The following is a 15,210-nucleotide window of genomic DNA, read 5'->3' as shown; positions in this document are numbered from 1 at the left end:
ATCAACACAAGGGTAGAGGCATTACTTGTATTAGGAAATAATTTGGCTAAACTCCATCTCTGTAAAACCATGTCACGTATGGGCCACAAATGCCAATAAAACAACAAGAGAAGCAAAATAAATTTTTCTAATAATCAGAAGGCTCCGAAGTTAAGGTACATGGAGACACATAAGCAGAAAGTATAACAAATTATAAATCTGATCGTGATTTACATATCTTTACAACACCTTCAACATAATCCTATAGGCTGAGTTTTGTGATTTCTTTCAGTGTGACCTTTTCTATCAATAAAGCTGAGTCCTTTTTGAGAATTTTAAATACTTCTACTTAAGAACTTGTTTCCTTTTGTACTTCAGGGTAAATGATATACCTGCATTTTACTGATAGGACAGTGAAATAAAAAAAAAAAGGAAGGAGAGATCAATTAAATTCTTTACAGAGATCTTTTTAGAGATAGTTGGACTTTGGTCATAAAATTGCTAACAATGAGAGGTGCTCAGCTTCCCCCCACAAGTAGCTGCTGGCACCCTTTTCCTTTTCTTAACATGAACTTGTTAACGATGTGATTGGTTAAGGAATTGTCTAATCATATACGTCAATAATAAAGAACAAAGCACCTTGCAGTTTTCTTTCCTATTCTACTCCCCTGTGAAAGACAGATGTGTTGTGTCTAATTATTCACTGATTGGTATCTGGAGAAACATTAACATAATTGGCACATTTGTTCTAATTAACAGAGAGAAACTGCCACATACCACCCAACATGAAAAGTGAGTCCAGCAGCCATTAGCTAGAAAAACCCACATCCATCAGAAAAGGCTACTCTGTTGAACTCAAACTGGAGCCCCTTAAATCAGAACACTGAGACTGAGAATGACACAACAGAGTTAGGAAGAGTGTGTACACCTAAGAGAACGGAGATTTAGCCCAGGGTCGTCGGATGCAGGTATATTAATCAAACAAATGGGAAAAGCAATTATGGGGTGATTATCAAAATAAAAAAACTGAGCCAAGCCAAGCTTCTAGAAGGAGCATTGGCTGGAAGCTGGGAGTCTGTCAAGTTTTACTGACCGGTTTAGAAGTGACAAGTTTGAAGTTTTTCCTGTATTTGTTTGTTTTAACCCTGCCCTTTAGACCAGTGGTTCTCAAACTTTGTTGGATTTTAGAATCACCGGGGGGGGGGAGCTATTAAAAATCTTGATAGCCAGGCTGCACATCCTACCAATTCCCAGGTGATCCCAATGTGCATCCTCGCTGGAAAACCAGGACTGCATGTGGACCGGTTCTAACGTTCTTGCTAAAATGCAGATTTTGATTCAGTAGCCCGGGGTGGGGCTTGAGATTCTGCCTTTCTATGAAGTTCCCAGGTCATGTCAATACAGATAATCTATGCATCACACTTTGAATAGTAAGGTCTCGGCAATTCTTAAAAAAGTGTCCATAGCTAATAGCCTTCTGGAGACTTTTACCAGGTAGGGTTTGGCTCCAATTTCTCCAGAGTTTGAAATCTCAGAATTATTTTCTTTTGATTTCTCACAGTGGCAACAGTTTCTCACCATCTCTTGCATGACTAAGAAAGTCTTCATTACAGGATGCCAACAAATGTTCTTTACCCGTAAAAGTTGTGGCTAAAAAGTGCCTTAAAAAACAAGAAGCAAAAGGCCATTAAAAAAAAAAAAGTGTGCACAATGACACGCACTTTCTCCCTCCACCTCCTACCACCCCCACAGCTATTGTGGAGATACTGTTCCAGATGTTCTCTATTGTCAAGAGTAGAGGCTACTTTGTTTATGCATCCATTTGCTTATCAGATTTGCAATGAAATAAGATGCTTATTCACTTCTGTGTTGACTACTGTCTAAAATACTTTGTACATTTCAATGGGTTTGTGAGAGGAAGTGTGTTTTTATGCTTTAAAAAAGTGTTGGTCTTCAAGCATGTTGAAATTGTATCTTTAGACAATTGTAAAAAAAAAAAAAAGCCAAAGAATTAAAAAAAGCAAGTGGAAAATGTAGTGACATTTTGCTCAGTTGTAACTTCTGCAAAGGGAAGGGATTTGCTAAGAAAGGAATTTGTTTTCCTATTGAGGAAACACTCCCTTAATTGCACATATGTCTGGCTCATTGCTTTTGAGAACTGAATGTACACAGACCACACTGCGGAGGCAAGCTTGTCTTGAAATCTGAAAACTTCCATTCCTAAAGCCTAAGTTCAACTATGAGAAGATAAAAGCACATTGACCTAATGAACTATTAAATTAACTAATAGTGACAACCACCAAAAATGCCCAAAGTAGAATAACTATATCTAATAATTTCTTCCAAGGGAGCAAAATGGCACTGAAATGTTCTTAAAATGATAATTTTTTTCAGGGCAAAGCAACCATAAATTGACGATTCCATGGTTAGTTTCTAACCAGTCTTTAGCACAAATTTGCCTTTCGGGATAAGGAACTCCCAGCATTTCTTCTTATGTACCAAGTAGAAGTGGGACTCTTACAAAGTCTGGCCACCATTAGAAATTACTGGCTTTCTGCTCTCTAGGACTGCCATTTCTCACCCCCAGTGAGTTTACAGTAAATAGTGCTTCTGGGCATATGGAAAGACTCACTGAAAGAAATTCCAAAGCAAGAGAACTGATTGAAGAAACATATACTTTTTCTCAAGAGATAAGGGTCATGGAAATAAAAGACCATCTTGCCCTGTGATTAAAGACACAGTCTAGGTCATTGCCTCGTGCTCAAGCGCCACTGAGAGAGAGAGATTATCTTCGAAAACAGCTGAGGCCTGTTGATAGCTGATTTTAGGTCATCTAAGAAAAGCTCACTCTAGTGTGTCTGCTGCACTTTAGCCTGGAAGATTTTCCTTTTTCCCAAAAGACCAAATTTGTTCTAGGTTTCATCCATTGAATAAAATCAAGTCTAAAAATCATGTTCAGAATTTTTTATCCCCACAGAAATTAAAGTATGCCCTTTATTTCTCCATCTCTCTCCATCTCTTTTACTTCTACCCTAAGACAAACAACCATTTTCTCTTGCTTGTGTTAAGGCAAGATCCCCTAGATGGATCCCTGCTTTCATTCTTACACTGTGAAAATCAATTTTCCACACAGCAGGGAGAATGATCTTTGAAAAACATATATATCCCAACATGACAATTCCCTACTTAAAATCTCCAATGGCTTTTCCTGCGTTCAGAGATCCATCCAGGTGACTTAATTTGTCTGTTAATCCACAAACTAGTCCTCCTGCCTCTGACTGAAGGTCTTCTTGCCCTCCTCACAGCTTCATGACATATGTCTCTGAGCCACTGGCCCCTTTTCAGTCTATAGCCACATCCGCTCCTTCTGAGGCTTTTTTGCTCCCCCTGCCTGGAACGTCCTGACCCAAATCTTTTCATGACCTGCTCTCTCCTGTCACTCAGACCTCAGGTTGGATCGTGCCTCCACAGATAGATTCTCCTTGACTTGAAAGTGACTTCCCATCCCCAGCAACCATCAATGTCTCAAAATGACCTTGCCTTATTTCCTTTCACTTGCAGTTGCAGGACAGTATCTTGACCATTTAGTTCTATTCCTGTTTAGTCCTTTTTTCTTTTTTAACCCGTTAGGGACTTTGGCTGACTTGTATCTCCTGGATACTAGAAAAATATCCAGCACGCAGTGAGTAGATAATAAATATTTCTTGAATCAAGGGATTAATGACTAAAAAATAAAAAGTGCATGTTGTACTATAGCTCAAATGAACTACTATGTATGTGCACAAGTGAAGCCACAAACATGTTATAAGTCCAGAAAGGGTTTATAATTTCTTACTGTTTTTTTTTTTTAAAGAATTGATGTTGAATCAAAGAAAAACACATGGGGTAACCATGACAAAGAGGTGATGCCGACAACTGTTGAATGAACCAATGCCAAGTTTGCAAGCTGACTACTACTCAGGGAACCTAATGCTCTTGCAAAACCGTTTGCAAGGCTGATAATCAGCTCGTAATAAAAACCCCTTCTTGTTAACGGAATATTATGCAGCCATCAAAAGGAATGAGATCTTGCCATTTGCAACGACATGGATGGAACTGGAGGGTGTTATGCTGAGTGAAATAAGTCAATCAGAGAAAGACATGTATCATATGACCTCACTGATATGAGGAATTCTTAATCTCAGGAAACAAACTGAGTGTTGCTGGAGTGGTGGGGGGTGGGAGGGATGGGGTGGCTGGGTGATAGATATTGGGTAGGGTATGTGCTATGGTGAGCGTTGTGAATTGTGCAAGACTGTTGAATCACAGATCTGTACTTCTGAAACAAATAATGCAACATATATTAAGAAAAAAGAAAAAAAAGAAGATAGCAGGAGGGGAAGAATGAAGGGGAGTAAGTCAGAGGGGGAGACGAACCATGAGAGACGATGGACTCTGAAAAACAAACTGAGGGTTCTAGAGGAGAGGGGGCTGGGGGGGATGGGTTAGCCTGATGATGGGTATTAAAGAGGGCACGTTCTGCATGGAGCACTGGGTGTTATGCACAAACAATGAATCATGGAACACTACATCAAAAACTAATGATATAATATATGGTGATTAACATAACAATAAGAAAATAAAAAAAAAAAAACACCTTCTTGTTGCTACACCCATGCTAGGAAAAGCTCCACCAGATCTTACTGGGCACTGAAAGCAGTATCTCTCCCCAGATTTGTATTCAAACTCTTCTTTCCTAAGCTCTTTGCCTGCAGAGAATATAAAGCACAGCTTGGAAGACAATGCACCTGCATGGAAATGCATCAAAGTGAAGTTCTCGCTATGAGGGAACGGCAGTGAAACGTGCACGCCTCTCATGAAACAAAATGTTCAGCGGCCATATTAATAATCAATTAGATGGAGTGCCACCTGATGCTGCACATTTGGCAGAGCCTCCAGCTGCCGGCTTTTTTGCTTTTTGCCCTGGCAGTAGTAGCTTAAAAAAAAAAAAAATCTGTTGCCTGTTTATCAAGACTAAACTCAGCAAAATAATCTATTCTTTTGCCCTTCAACCCATATTTTCCCACTTGCTAATTAGAGATGCAAATATTGATAAATAAGATGACAGTTTCTAAGCACAACTGGGTCAATAAGTTGAACATTGTGCCCTCTTCCTCCAATTAAACTCCTATGAGAAATAGCTCAATTATAATTAGAGAAGCAATTATCCCCTTGTTAAAGGTGATACAAATCACAGGTTTTAATGAAAAATTCAGTTTTGCTCCTTCTGCCATGCCAACAAATCTTGTATCCATTGATGTTTTGATCCCAGTACTCTCCAAAAGAGATAATCTGATGAAATAAAGTATCTCTGAGTATGTTTCTGGCTCACGATGTGACAGCAACATTTTCTAGGCATAAACTAAGATGAGCAAAGAGGGATTCATTTCACAGAATGCTGCTATTATACCACTGGAGCAACCCTGCACCCATTCATGAGCATATTAATTTTCTGGCTTGTTTAGGGAGATGGGGAGGCTTGTCTATTGAAAGGGAGGCAAATGCCTTCCCAGAAATGTAAGAAAAACATTATATTTTTGGCGTGGTCCTAGCAAAAAAGTTATTAAGATAGTGGGCAATACCATTTTAGAGTGTTTCTGGTAGTTGTTTTTCTTTCTCTTATCTAGTCTATTCTTAATTTTAATGTAAGTATTATTAACCTGCCCTATACTCTTTGAACTGAAGTAACTTCCAATGCGCCTCCCCCCTTTTATTTTATCCTGGTCCTAGTGGGTTGGAACTTTGCTCTCAGGCTTTAGACTATTGGATCCCCTCACCTCACACTGAGTTCTCTCAATAGGGTTGCATCTTCAGGGGTGACAAACATCTTTTTTCTGGAAACTTCCATCTCAATTTCCTGAAATGTACCTGTATCCAACAGGCATTCTTTCCTTCATATAATTAAATATAGTCAGAGAATCTACTAGGTAGATTCAGTGTGCTGGTATTAGAGATAAAAACTGAACCTGAACCTGCCCCTCCCTTTTTGCTCCTTATTTCTTCACAGTTTAGGCAGGCAGAGGAGTCAACAGATACATTTCAACACAAGTAGTAGTTGGGGCTAGGTAAAATCATTGTCTATAGGGGCCAGCCACATTGGTTCTTCCATACCAGGTGTTAAATTCTGAGATAATTCTGTATGTGCTGCGAAGTAACTGAGTGCTCCCCCTCTCCTTCCCAATACTGGATGGCTCCCTGGGCCACCTTCTGATTCAGCAGCTAAAGGGTTTATACCTGATACAGCACAGGGCCTTCAGATTCCGCCCCTGTGCTAAGGAAGTTGTGTAGTTGTTAAATATTTTAAATAAAGAAAATAGATATAAAGGAAAGACTTGGCAAGGAGACCAGAGAAGGGAGCATCAAGCCTAGAACCCTGAAACCTATGTGGTTTATCCTGGAGTGCCCGCAGCATAATTTTTTTTTTTTTTTTTTTTTTTTTTTTTTACCCAATAAGTATTAAGGTGAGTTCTTAGTCAAAAGGTCACCACCTGTAGAGATGGGAGTGAGTACAAGAAATCTGGATTGGCCTCTTCCTTCTTTGAAACTTGGTCAGTCTCTTTCCTTTGGCCCTGAAAAGGAGAACTACCACCAGTAGCCTCAGCCCAGATTTCCTCTCTGAAATAAAATACGCAGGCTGCTCCAATGTCCTGGGACCATGATGACTAAGTGGACAACAGTAACTTTAAAAATCAGAAAAAGGGGCGCCTGGGTGGCTCAGTCAGTTAAGCGACTGCCTTCGGCTTAGGTCATGATCCTGGAGTCCCGGGATCAAGTCCCGCATCGGGCTCCTGGCTCAGCAAGGAGTCTGCTTCTCCCTCTAACCCTCCCCCCTCTCATGTACTCTCTCATTCTCACTCTCTCAAAATAAATAAATCTTTAAAAAAATATTAAAAAAAAAATAAAAATCAGAAAAAGAACAGCAGCATGTCATGACTTGCTATAGATATTTACATTAACAAGTCATTTGTAAAGTGGATATTTACATATGGGGCATCTGGGTGGCTCAGGTGGTTGAGCGACTGACTTTGTTTTGGCTTAGGTCATGAATTCAGGGTCCTGGGATCGAGCCCCACATGGGGCTCTACGCTCAGCAAGGAGTCTGCTTGAGATTCTCTCCCTCTCTCTGCCCCTCCCCCAACTCTGAAATAAATAAATCTTTTTTTTAAAAAGAGATATTTATATAAATAAGGGCCTTTCCTTATGTAAAGCTTACAGTGCTATCTTCATTTGTAGAATTTATGGACTCTAACCAAAGTCCTGGCTAGAGAATAGAGGAGGGCATATTGGTGGTGGTTCTCAGGACAGAAGATTCATCTCTGCATGCCCCACAGCACTGGCATAGGTTCAATGCACTCAGTGACTATTCTGAATTCAAGAGGTTGAATTCCATCTTCTGTGAATCAATAGGTGATAACATAATAATAGTACAAAAAGTGGCTGATGTTTCTTGAGCTTTCTGCATTGTCTAAGTGATTCACATGTACCATCTCATTTAAACTCCAAAACTACACTCTGGAGACATACTATTATTATTATTATCTCCATTAATAATTCAGAAAACATATGTATAGAGGACTGAAATACCTTGCCCAAAGTCAAAAAGTTAAAAATGGTGATGCTTGTCTTTACACCTAGAGTTCTGCAAGGAAATGAGATTAACATTCTATGGTCGTGACTAAAGCCAAAATAAGGGGTGATATTAAATATTATTTATGACCTCAGAAATACCTCTGCCATTATTTGTATCACAGGTGATACCACTGTAATTTAAGATTAGTAGAGTTCTTTAGAAATTTATTGACTTGTATGGGAAGGAAGAAAGTGATTACCGCCTCATATTCTGCAAATAACGTACCTGACTACTCCTTCAGTGGAGCTGGACACATACTTATAAAACAAAGATCAGCTGAATTGATCAGCCATGCATTCATTGAGCATTTACCATTGGAGTTTTTCAGAATCGTTTGCCTTGGATGCAAAAGAAGCACAAATCCTTGCCAGTATAGCCTGATATCTTAAGGACTGATTTTATTTACGGGAAAGTGCAAGAGTCGATCTGTGAGCTCAATATTTCATTCTATGCTATTTTTATGCTTTTAGATTCTTCAAAAAATTTAAATATTAAGTAATGAATGCATTTATCATAAAATTAAAATAGGCTTACAATCTTTTAATTCACCAGGTTACATTTCATTCCTTTCTTTATTCATTTATCTACCCCTCTTAAGCAACTGACCGTTGTAATGTGTTTCATTAAGGTACTTATTAGCTTTCTGATCTTAGTGATTCTAAGGGTGTTGGATAGAATCTACATAGGCGTTTGCTAGCCTGCTCTTGAGTGTAGCTGTTTGATGTGTCTTCTGACTTCAAAAAAAAAAAAAAAAAAAAGAAAGAAAGAAAGAAAGAAAAAGAAAAAGCCACATTAAATATAGTTCTTTGAATGTCAAATGGGTATATGATTTTTGAGCTTGCCAAGTGTTAATTGGTCTCTTCCCCATTGATGATACAAATAAAATTCACAGTCAATTAGTTTCAGTCATGAATCTTTACTCCTTGACAAAGTGAACCACTTTGTTGGAGAGACTAAAAAAATGAAAAAATTACTAGGATCTTGTCACTGAAAGTCTTTGCAGGGATCAGCAATCTGTAAGAAATGCTGGGTAAAAATGAGGCTATGGATGCCCATGTTACTCAGAATATATTTTGGTCTTTAAGGCAGTTTAATGGCGGTTTGCATTAGAATTTTTAAAAATACAATGGAGACAGGTGCACTCTTATAATAAGTGAAATGAAATACTGAAGAGAAAAGAGTTGTCTCCTTTCATTACACTAAATCATATTGCATATCGGTGTTGGAAGATAAAGTCTTGATGTGGTTGGATAAAACAGCTATAATCATGCAAAGAGTCCAATGCACTGCTTGAAAGTACCAGGGGATGCCAGTTACAAGGCAAACAATAGTTCTCTTCTTTCAGAGGAAAACAAGAAGCTTCATTAAGAGTGCTACTTTGAGGCTAGAGATATAAATGGCTGTGAGAGAAAAAAAACGCAGTTGTTTTCTAAGAGCCTTGCCTAAATTTCTAATTCATTTATTATTAATAATAATTTGGAAAGAGCAATTAGATGTTTAATCTTGTTGTTGTGAGACCAGCTAACGGAGTTGACTCCCACCTTTGCTTCAACCTTCAAAAGACTGAAAAACTATGAGAAATCTAATAGTAAGTGTACAGCTACAAAACTTTTTTGAACGATGATGTGTCAATAATGGTTTTTTTGCACTTTCATAGATAGGGAGAATTCGGGGCTTATTTTTACAACAACAACAACAAAAATCTAGCGGGTCCATATGCAGACCCAAATTGCGGCAGCTAAAAAACGCCTCTTTCTATACATGCAATAAAGAGTAAAAATTTCAAAGGACTAAATATAGTTTGGAGGTTAACAAGGACCAACAAGTTGGCAGCAATGTATGTCACTTGTCAAATTGAAGTGTTTCTGGGCCCACAGAACACCGGATTAGCTAAGGCAATAGCGTCTGATGCCCTATTAGGATGTCTCCTAAAAATCATAAATGGTAGCATTTTTGAGAGTTTAGAGTTATTTGTTAACAAATGAAAGACACAGTATTAGACGATTTTCCTAACAAGTATGCTTTATGATGGTGAATGGCTCAAGGAGGGCACGGGATTCTCTTGTGGTCATGTAGGCCTATCCCCCATAGACAGGCATTTGCAAAGGACAACTGTATGGTTTGGTGCTAATGAAAAACATGGTATGTATCTGATTCATCATGCTTCATTAACAATCAACAGGCTTTGTTTTAGTAAAAACAAAAAATGAAAATGAAGAGCTTGATAAAAAGTTCATGGTAGGAAACTAATTGACACTTGTCATTTCTCAAGCATGTTTCTATTCATGGTGTGTAAATATGGCCTTTAGATTACATCATGGAACAGGAAATGTCAATGTGGGGTGCACAGGCTCATACACACACACACACACACACACACACACACACACACACCTTTTACATTTGTTGCATATGATCAAGAACAATAATAAAATTGATAGTACATTATTGTCTTATCACCACTCTATATGAAAAGTGCCAGATACAATAAAGCAGTGTTTCTGATTTCTTGAAAGAGAATGACAAAATTGAACCAAGCTGCCCGTGGCTTTGTCCAGTGGGGCATTCTAATTGACTCCCAAGTCATTAATCAGTCCCCAATCAATCTGTTTTGCCAGCAGCAGGCAGTTAGGACTCCATTCCCAACCATTCATCATGCCATACCCTAATTCACTGCCCCATTAGCCATGGATTAGGCCTCTGTTAGAATAACTAAGTGCCAGTTGCTAAATGCAAAGAATTTTTGTTACCTCAGCCACTGGGATCCCTTCAGGTGGTCGACACTGGAGCAAGACTTCCTGTTCCAAAGATACTTCCTTTCCCAGGGGTTCCTGCTCAAATGTCTTCCGTAGATCTGGAAAGCACAGGTAATAAAATACATGACAAAACTAATAATTAACATTTATTTATTTATGGAAAATGATATAAAAATATCCCAGTTTAGTATTTTATGTATCTTTTTATTTTTATTTTATATTTTTTTAAAGATTTTTTATTTATTTGACAGAGAGAGACACAGCGAGAGAGAGAACACAAGCAGGGGGAGCAGGGGAGGGAGAAGCAGGCTTCCCGTGGAGCAGAGAACCAGATGTGGGGCTTGATCCCAGAATCCTGGGATCATGACCTGAGCCGAAGGCAGACGCTTAATGACTGAGCCACACAGGAGCCCCTCTTTTTATTTTTTTTTAACCACACTTTGTTAGTACTGTACCATAATCCAGACTATTATATTCTGTGTGGTGGAAAACATGAAATTCAGAGGCTATTAACTGCTTCTACTTTAATCTTCAATGGAATGCTTTGGAGAACCTCATTTACACAATCAGTGAAATTGATTAATTGCATTTCCTTAGTATTACTTGATCATCAATTATGGTGATCACATTTTTTTATCAAAAGAGCCCCATTATCATGATACTTATACATACAGAGTCTGTTATATACGTAAATATTTTTCTCTTTCTTCATAATAGGTATTATTAAAGTTGTAATAACTCTGAGATCTTTTGATCAATAACTCAAGAGGAAGTTTATGTTTCAGAGTGGGAAACAGAAAGCTGGAGTCCTGAGAGAATTAATGTAACTTCTTGAGATGTTTCAAACAGGAAGCAAGAAAAAGAGGAGCTATGGGGATGAGTCTAGAAATATCTCAATATGTAATTATGTAGCCATTCTTTGATTAGAAGATTAAATGGTCATTTTTGCTCAAATATGCCAACTGCCTAATTGTATATTTATATAGTTATAGTTGCTAAGATATATGCAGTAGACTTTTAAAAATCGTTATAAGTGGACATGAACATATTAGAAATCAGTTTGTAATTTTAAACACCCAAATTAAAAAATAAATGATCCAATCATAGAGTTCTGAAGCAACATTAACAACAACAAAAAAAAACCCAAACCAAAAACATACCAAATACTTTATTTCATACATGTACAGTTTCAGCTTCTTCTAATGAAAAGTTATTGTAATTTTATCCGTTGACTTTGATTATAAATTAGTGCTTCTATCCTTTCATGCCATGGCCCTGATAAAGGCTTAAGAATCGAAAAGTACCATTTTAGCCTACTGAACGATGGGTGGAAACCCAAAGACTCTGGAGGTCATCTCCTTAATGTCTTTCAAGGAGCTATCAGAAAGTACCATCTGGAAGAATGGATAGAGAGAAAAATCCATTGTTACATACTTGCCATTTATTGAATTTCTTGGCATAAGAAAACTTTCAAGAGCTTAGGGGTTGTGAGAAAATTATGGATCTGTGCGATTTGAGGTAAGACAAGGGGGTCTCCAAATGGTGACGGAATTTCTGGCAGAAAGCCAGTCATTTGATTATCTTGTAATTTGATTATCAAGAAATTGAGTATATTGCAGAAAAAAACACTTAAAATCCACAGGATTGTCAGAATTTACAAGTTATCGAAACCATGTCCTTATTTTACATATAAGAAACATATCTATCAAATTACTCAAAGCCTTACAGCAAAATAATCAATGCTACATTAGAACATGTTGAACCTTGGTTTGTACATATTTTGCTATTACACACATCCCTTTCACACATCTTTTGGTTAATCTGTGTCCTTCCAACACAAACATTTAAAACTTTTCTCCTCTGTGTCACTTCTTACATAGTAGTTTCTCTTTGTGCTCACTTTGGCAGCACACACACTATAGTAGCTTCTCTTTGTTTTGGATCTGCATTAAGATAAAACTTTGGCAAAACGTCAAATACTAATAAAAAGAATAGCAACAATGAACAATTTTTATGGGATAAAATGTTCTTGACAACATATACCTTGTTTGTAAAAAAAAAAAAATCATTCTGAAAAACTCCCATCTGATGTAGGGTAGGGTGAAGAAATAATGACTGGAATTAGTTCTCAAATTAAAGAACCCACTGACTCATTCTTGGTTAAATTAATTGGCATGTCACAAAATGAGGGCTAAGAATAAGAGTGAGGCACATATGTATCCAAATAGCTAAAACAAATTCTTTTAATATTTATTAATCATATGCTTTGGTTGACAATTGATTAGGTACTTAAGATGACGATGTGTAAGATAAAGACCCAAAACTAGACAGGTAAGCTAATGTCTAGTTGTGAAGTGCCTTTCTGCCATGCTGAGGAATGGCAAACCCTCAAAAGCTTTTAAGCAAATGAAGGAGATCAAATGTCACATTGCCCTCCTTGTGATAGATGGATTGAGGCGGTGGTGAAGAGACAGAAGGTAGTTAGGGACCCATCTGAGTAGACCAGGAGGGATGACGGGGTCCGGAACTCAGCTAGTCATAGTGAGGAGGGGCAAGCAATAGGAGGAAGAGAAGGCAGATTCTAGAAATAAAATGATCATACATTCGGGAAGACTCAGGTATTTGGAAAATGCCAGGAGGGAAGAATAACAGTATGTTCTTAGCAATTCTATTGCTGTTGTTAAGATGGTAGCATCACTAGATGAAATAGTACCGAATTAGGCAGGAAAGTGAAGGGAAAGATAGCAATGCATTTTGGTATAGGCTCAGTTTGCTGTGTCTGTAAGATATTCAGATGGAAAGTGCAATAAATCCAGATCATGATTTCTCAACCACAGTACTACTGATATTTGGGACTGGAGAATTCTCTGTTGTGAGGTTGTCCTGTGCACAGCAAAATTCTTAGCAGCATCCTTGGACTCCACCCACTAAAAGCCAGAAGCACCCCTCCAAGCCAGGGCAAACTAAATACCTCCATACGATGCCTAATGTTCCCTGTAGGCAAAATACACCCAAAGTTGAGAACCACTGGCCTAGAACTTAAAAAAAAAAAAAAATCCTCGTAGGAGATTTGTGCTGCGTTGTCTAGGAGATGGCTGAAGCACGGGAAATAGATTAGATTACATCACCAGGGGAAAGACTGTGTTCAACAAGCAGGGCACCAACATTCGAGGGAAAAGGCTGCCAGCAAAATGACATGGCATGAACCAAGAGGCAAGAGAGGAACCAAACAGACATGTGTCAGAGGAGCTAAGAGGAGAGTAAAGTTTTAGAAGTTGGGAGGCCAACAGGACAAATCCCGGGAAAGACTCACGGGGGCGAAGAAGGGATTGGTTTGGGACATTTAGGCACGAAGGGTGAGTGGAAGTCAAGCTGTGTTGAGGGGTGCACAGGAACTGGGAATATGACCATCATGAGAACCTACTGCTCTTTTGCCAAATTTTACGATGACAGAAGTCAGCGGCACCATTAAGGGGCGATGGGTCTGCATGCAGCATGCTATAATTTTTAGAATATAGTGTAGTTTTTGGCATGGGTTTCAAATTCCTGCCATATGAAGGCACATCTTATGAGAATCCTTGTTTCCTAACTGAGAATGGTGACCACATGTCAGAAGCACACACTTCGAGAGACAGGTTGAACTGAACCATCATTGAATGCCTGATAATTATTTCACTTTAGTGGTTTGGCTTTAAACTCCATATAAATTTTATGTAATTTCTAAAATGATCTCATATTTAACCCCCCATGAGGCAATACTTCTTCCTGAAAAATCCTCTCATTTCTGCCATAAAACCTCTTTTCTAGCTTTCAGGTTGGGTAATGAGCATAGACTATATTGTGGCTGTCCAGCAAAGCAACTGCTAATTTCAGTAGGTCTCCACGTTACTCTGCGAGGGGAGAGTGGGTAACATTTTAAGCATATCCCTTATCATTTGCAGAGATGTGATAGAAGGCAGGCCGGATGCCTTGCTGGCAGAGAGAACACAAGGGTGACAAATGAATAAGCATGAAAAACGGACACTTGTCAGCTAGGAATTAGATGTAAAACGGAACGGTTCAGAATAATGTAGGTATTCCTGTCAGTAGAAGAGATGAATTTCTGCTCTTGGAAGACCTTTAGGATTCTGCATTTCTGTTTTCTTTCCGTTAGTTCTAAGGCTGATACTAAAATAAGTATAAAGTCCTTTCATTATAACCTAGATTACTTTTGCAAAGTCAACTTGGCCTACCTCTGACTTAGGTGTTGATTCCAGTGACTAAAAGAAAAATCAGCTTTGTCATATGCATGCATTCTGAGAGATGTTTACCTAAGACCATGAATATTGGCTTACTAAATCCATACAGCAAAATCCAATTAGCAGATGTAGAATCAGACTTGAAACTATATGGATTTCTATTTACCATTTACACAGTAATCAAAGAAAGCCTTTCAGAACACCTACATGCATGGGCACACATGACGTCTCATTTTTTACTGTAGAATTTTGATACTTTCAATGAATTTTTTTCACAATAATAATACTGTGGTTACAAATTATTTATGATGTGGACTATGCCAATTCATGGCATTCTACAAACATGAACTTCACTTTTTGACGGTGTGGTACACGGAAAAGAAGGCTAACTGGGAGTCTGAAGTCTGTGCCCTTCACCTTCCTCATTTGTAAAATGAAAATAAATGTCTGGATGCTTTCAGAGGTCTCTTTTGCTACATATAAGGGCCAATGACTGAACAGACTAACATTTTAAACAAGTGTTTGAGGGGGAAAGAGGTTTTCCTGTGTTGAATAAAATACTTGGTTG

The 15,210-nt window shown here is 38.3% G+C and overlaps 1 protein-coding gene across 2 annotated transcripts in view; it reads right to left on the bottom strand.

Annotated features, from left to right (window-relative positions):
- UNC5C (unc-5 netrin receptor C) overlaps positions 1 to 15,210 on the bottom strand; it is a 336,648-nt gene that overhangs the window by 81,002 nt on the left and 240,436 nt on the right. For both annotated transcript variants that reach the window (XM_088020228.1, XM_028117791.2), the window contains exon 4: positions 10,399 to 10,502. In XM_088020228.1, coding sequence (XP_087876354.1) covers positions 10,399 to 10,502 — 104 coding nt within the window. The remainder of the gene's footprint in view (positions 1 to 10,398; positions 10,503 to 15,210) is intronic.

Source organism: Eumetopias jubatus, unplaced genomic scaffold (assembly GCF_037043125.1).
Source record: "Eumetopias jubatus isolate StellerSeaLion01/CBP00866 unplaced genomic scaffold, mEumJub1_p1.0 scaffold_2, whole genome shotgun sequence".
Taxonomy (NCBI): domain Eukaryota; kingdom Metazoa; phylum Chordata; class Mammalia; order Carnivora; family Otariidae; genus Eumetopias; species Eumetopias jubatus.
This window is presented reverse-complemented; position numbering and strand designations above follow the sequence as displayed.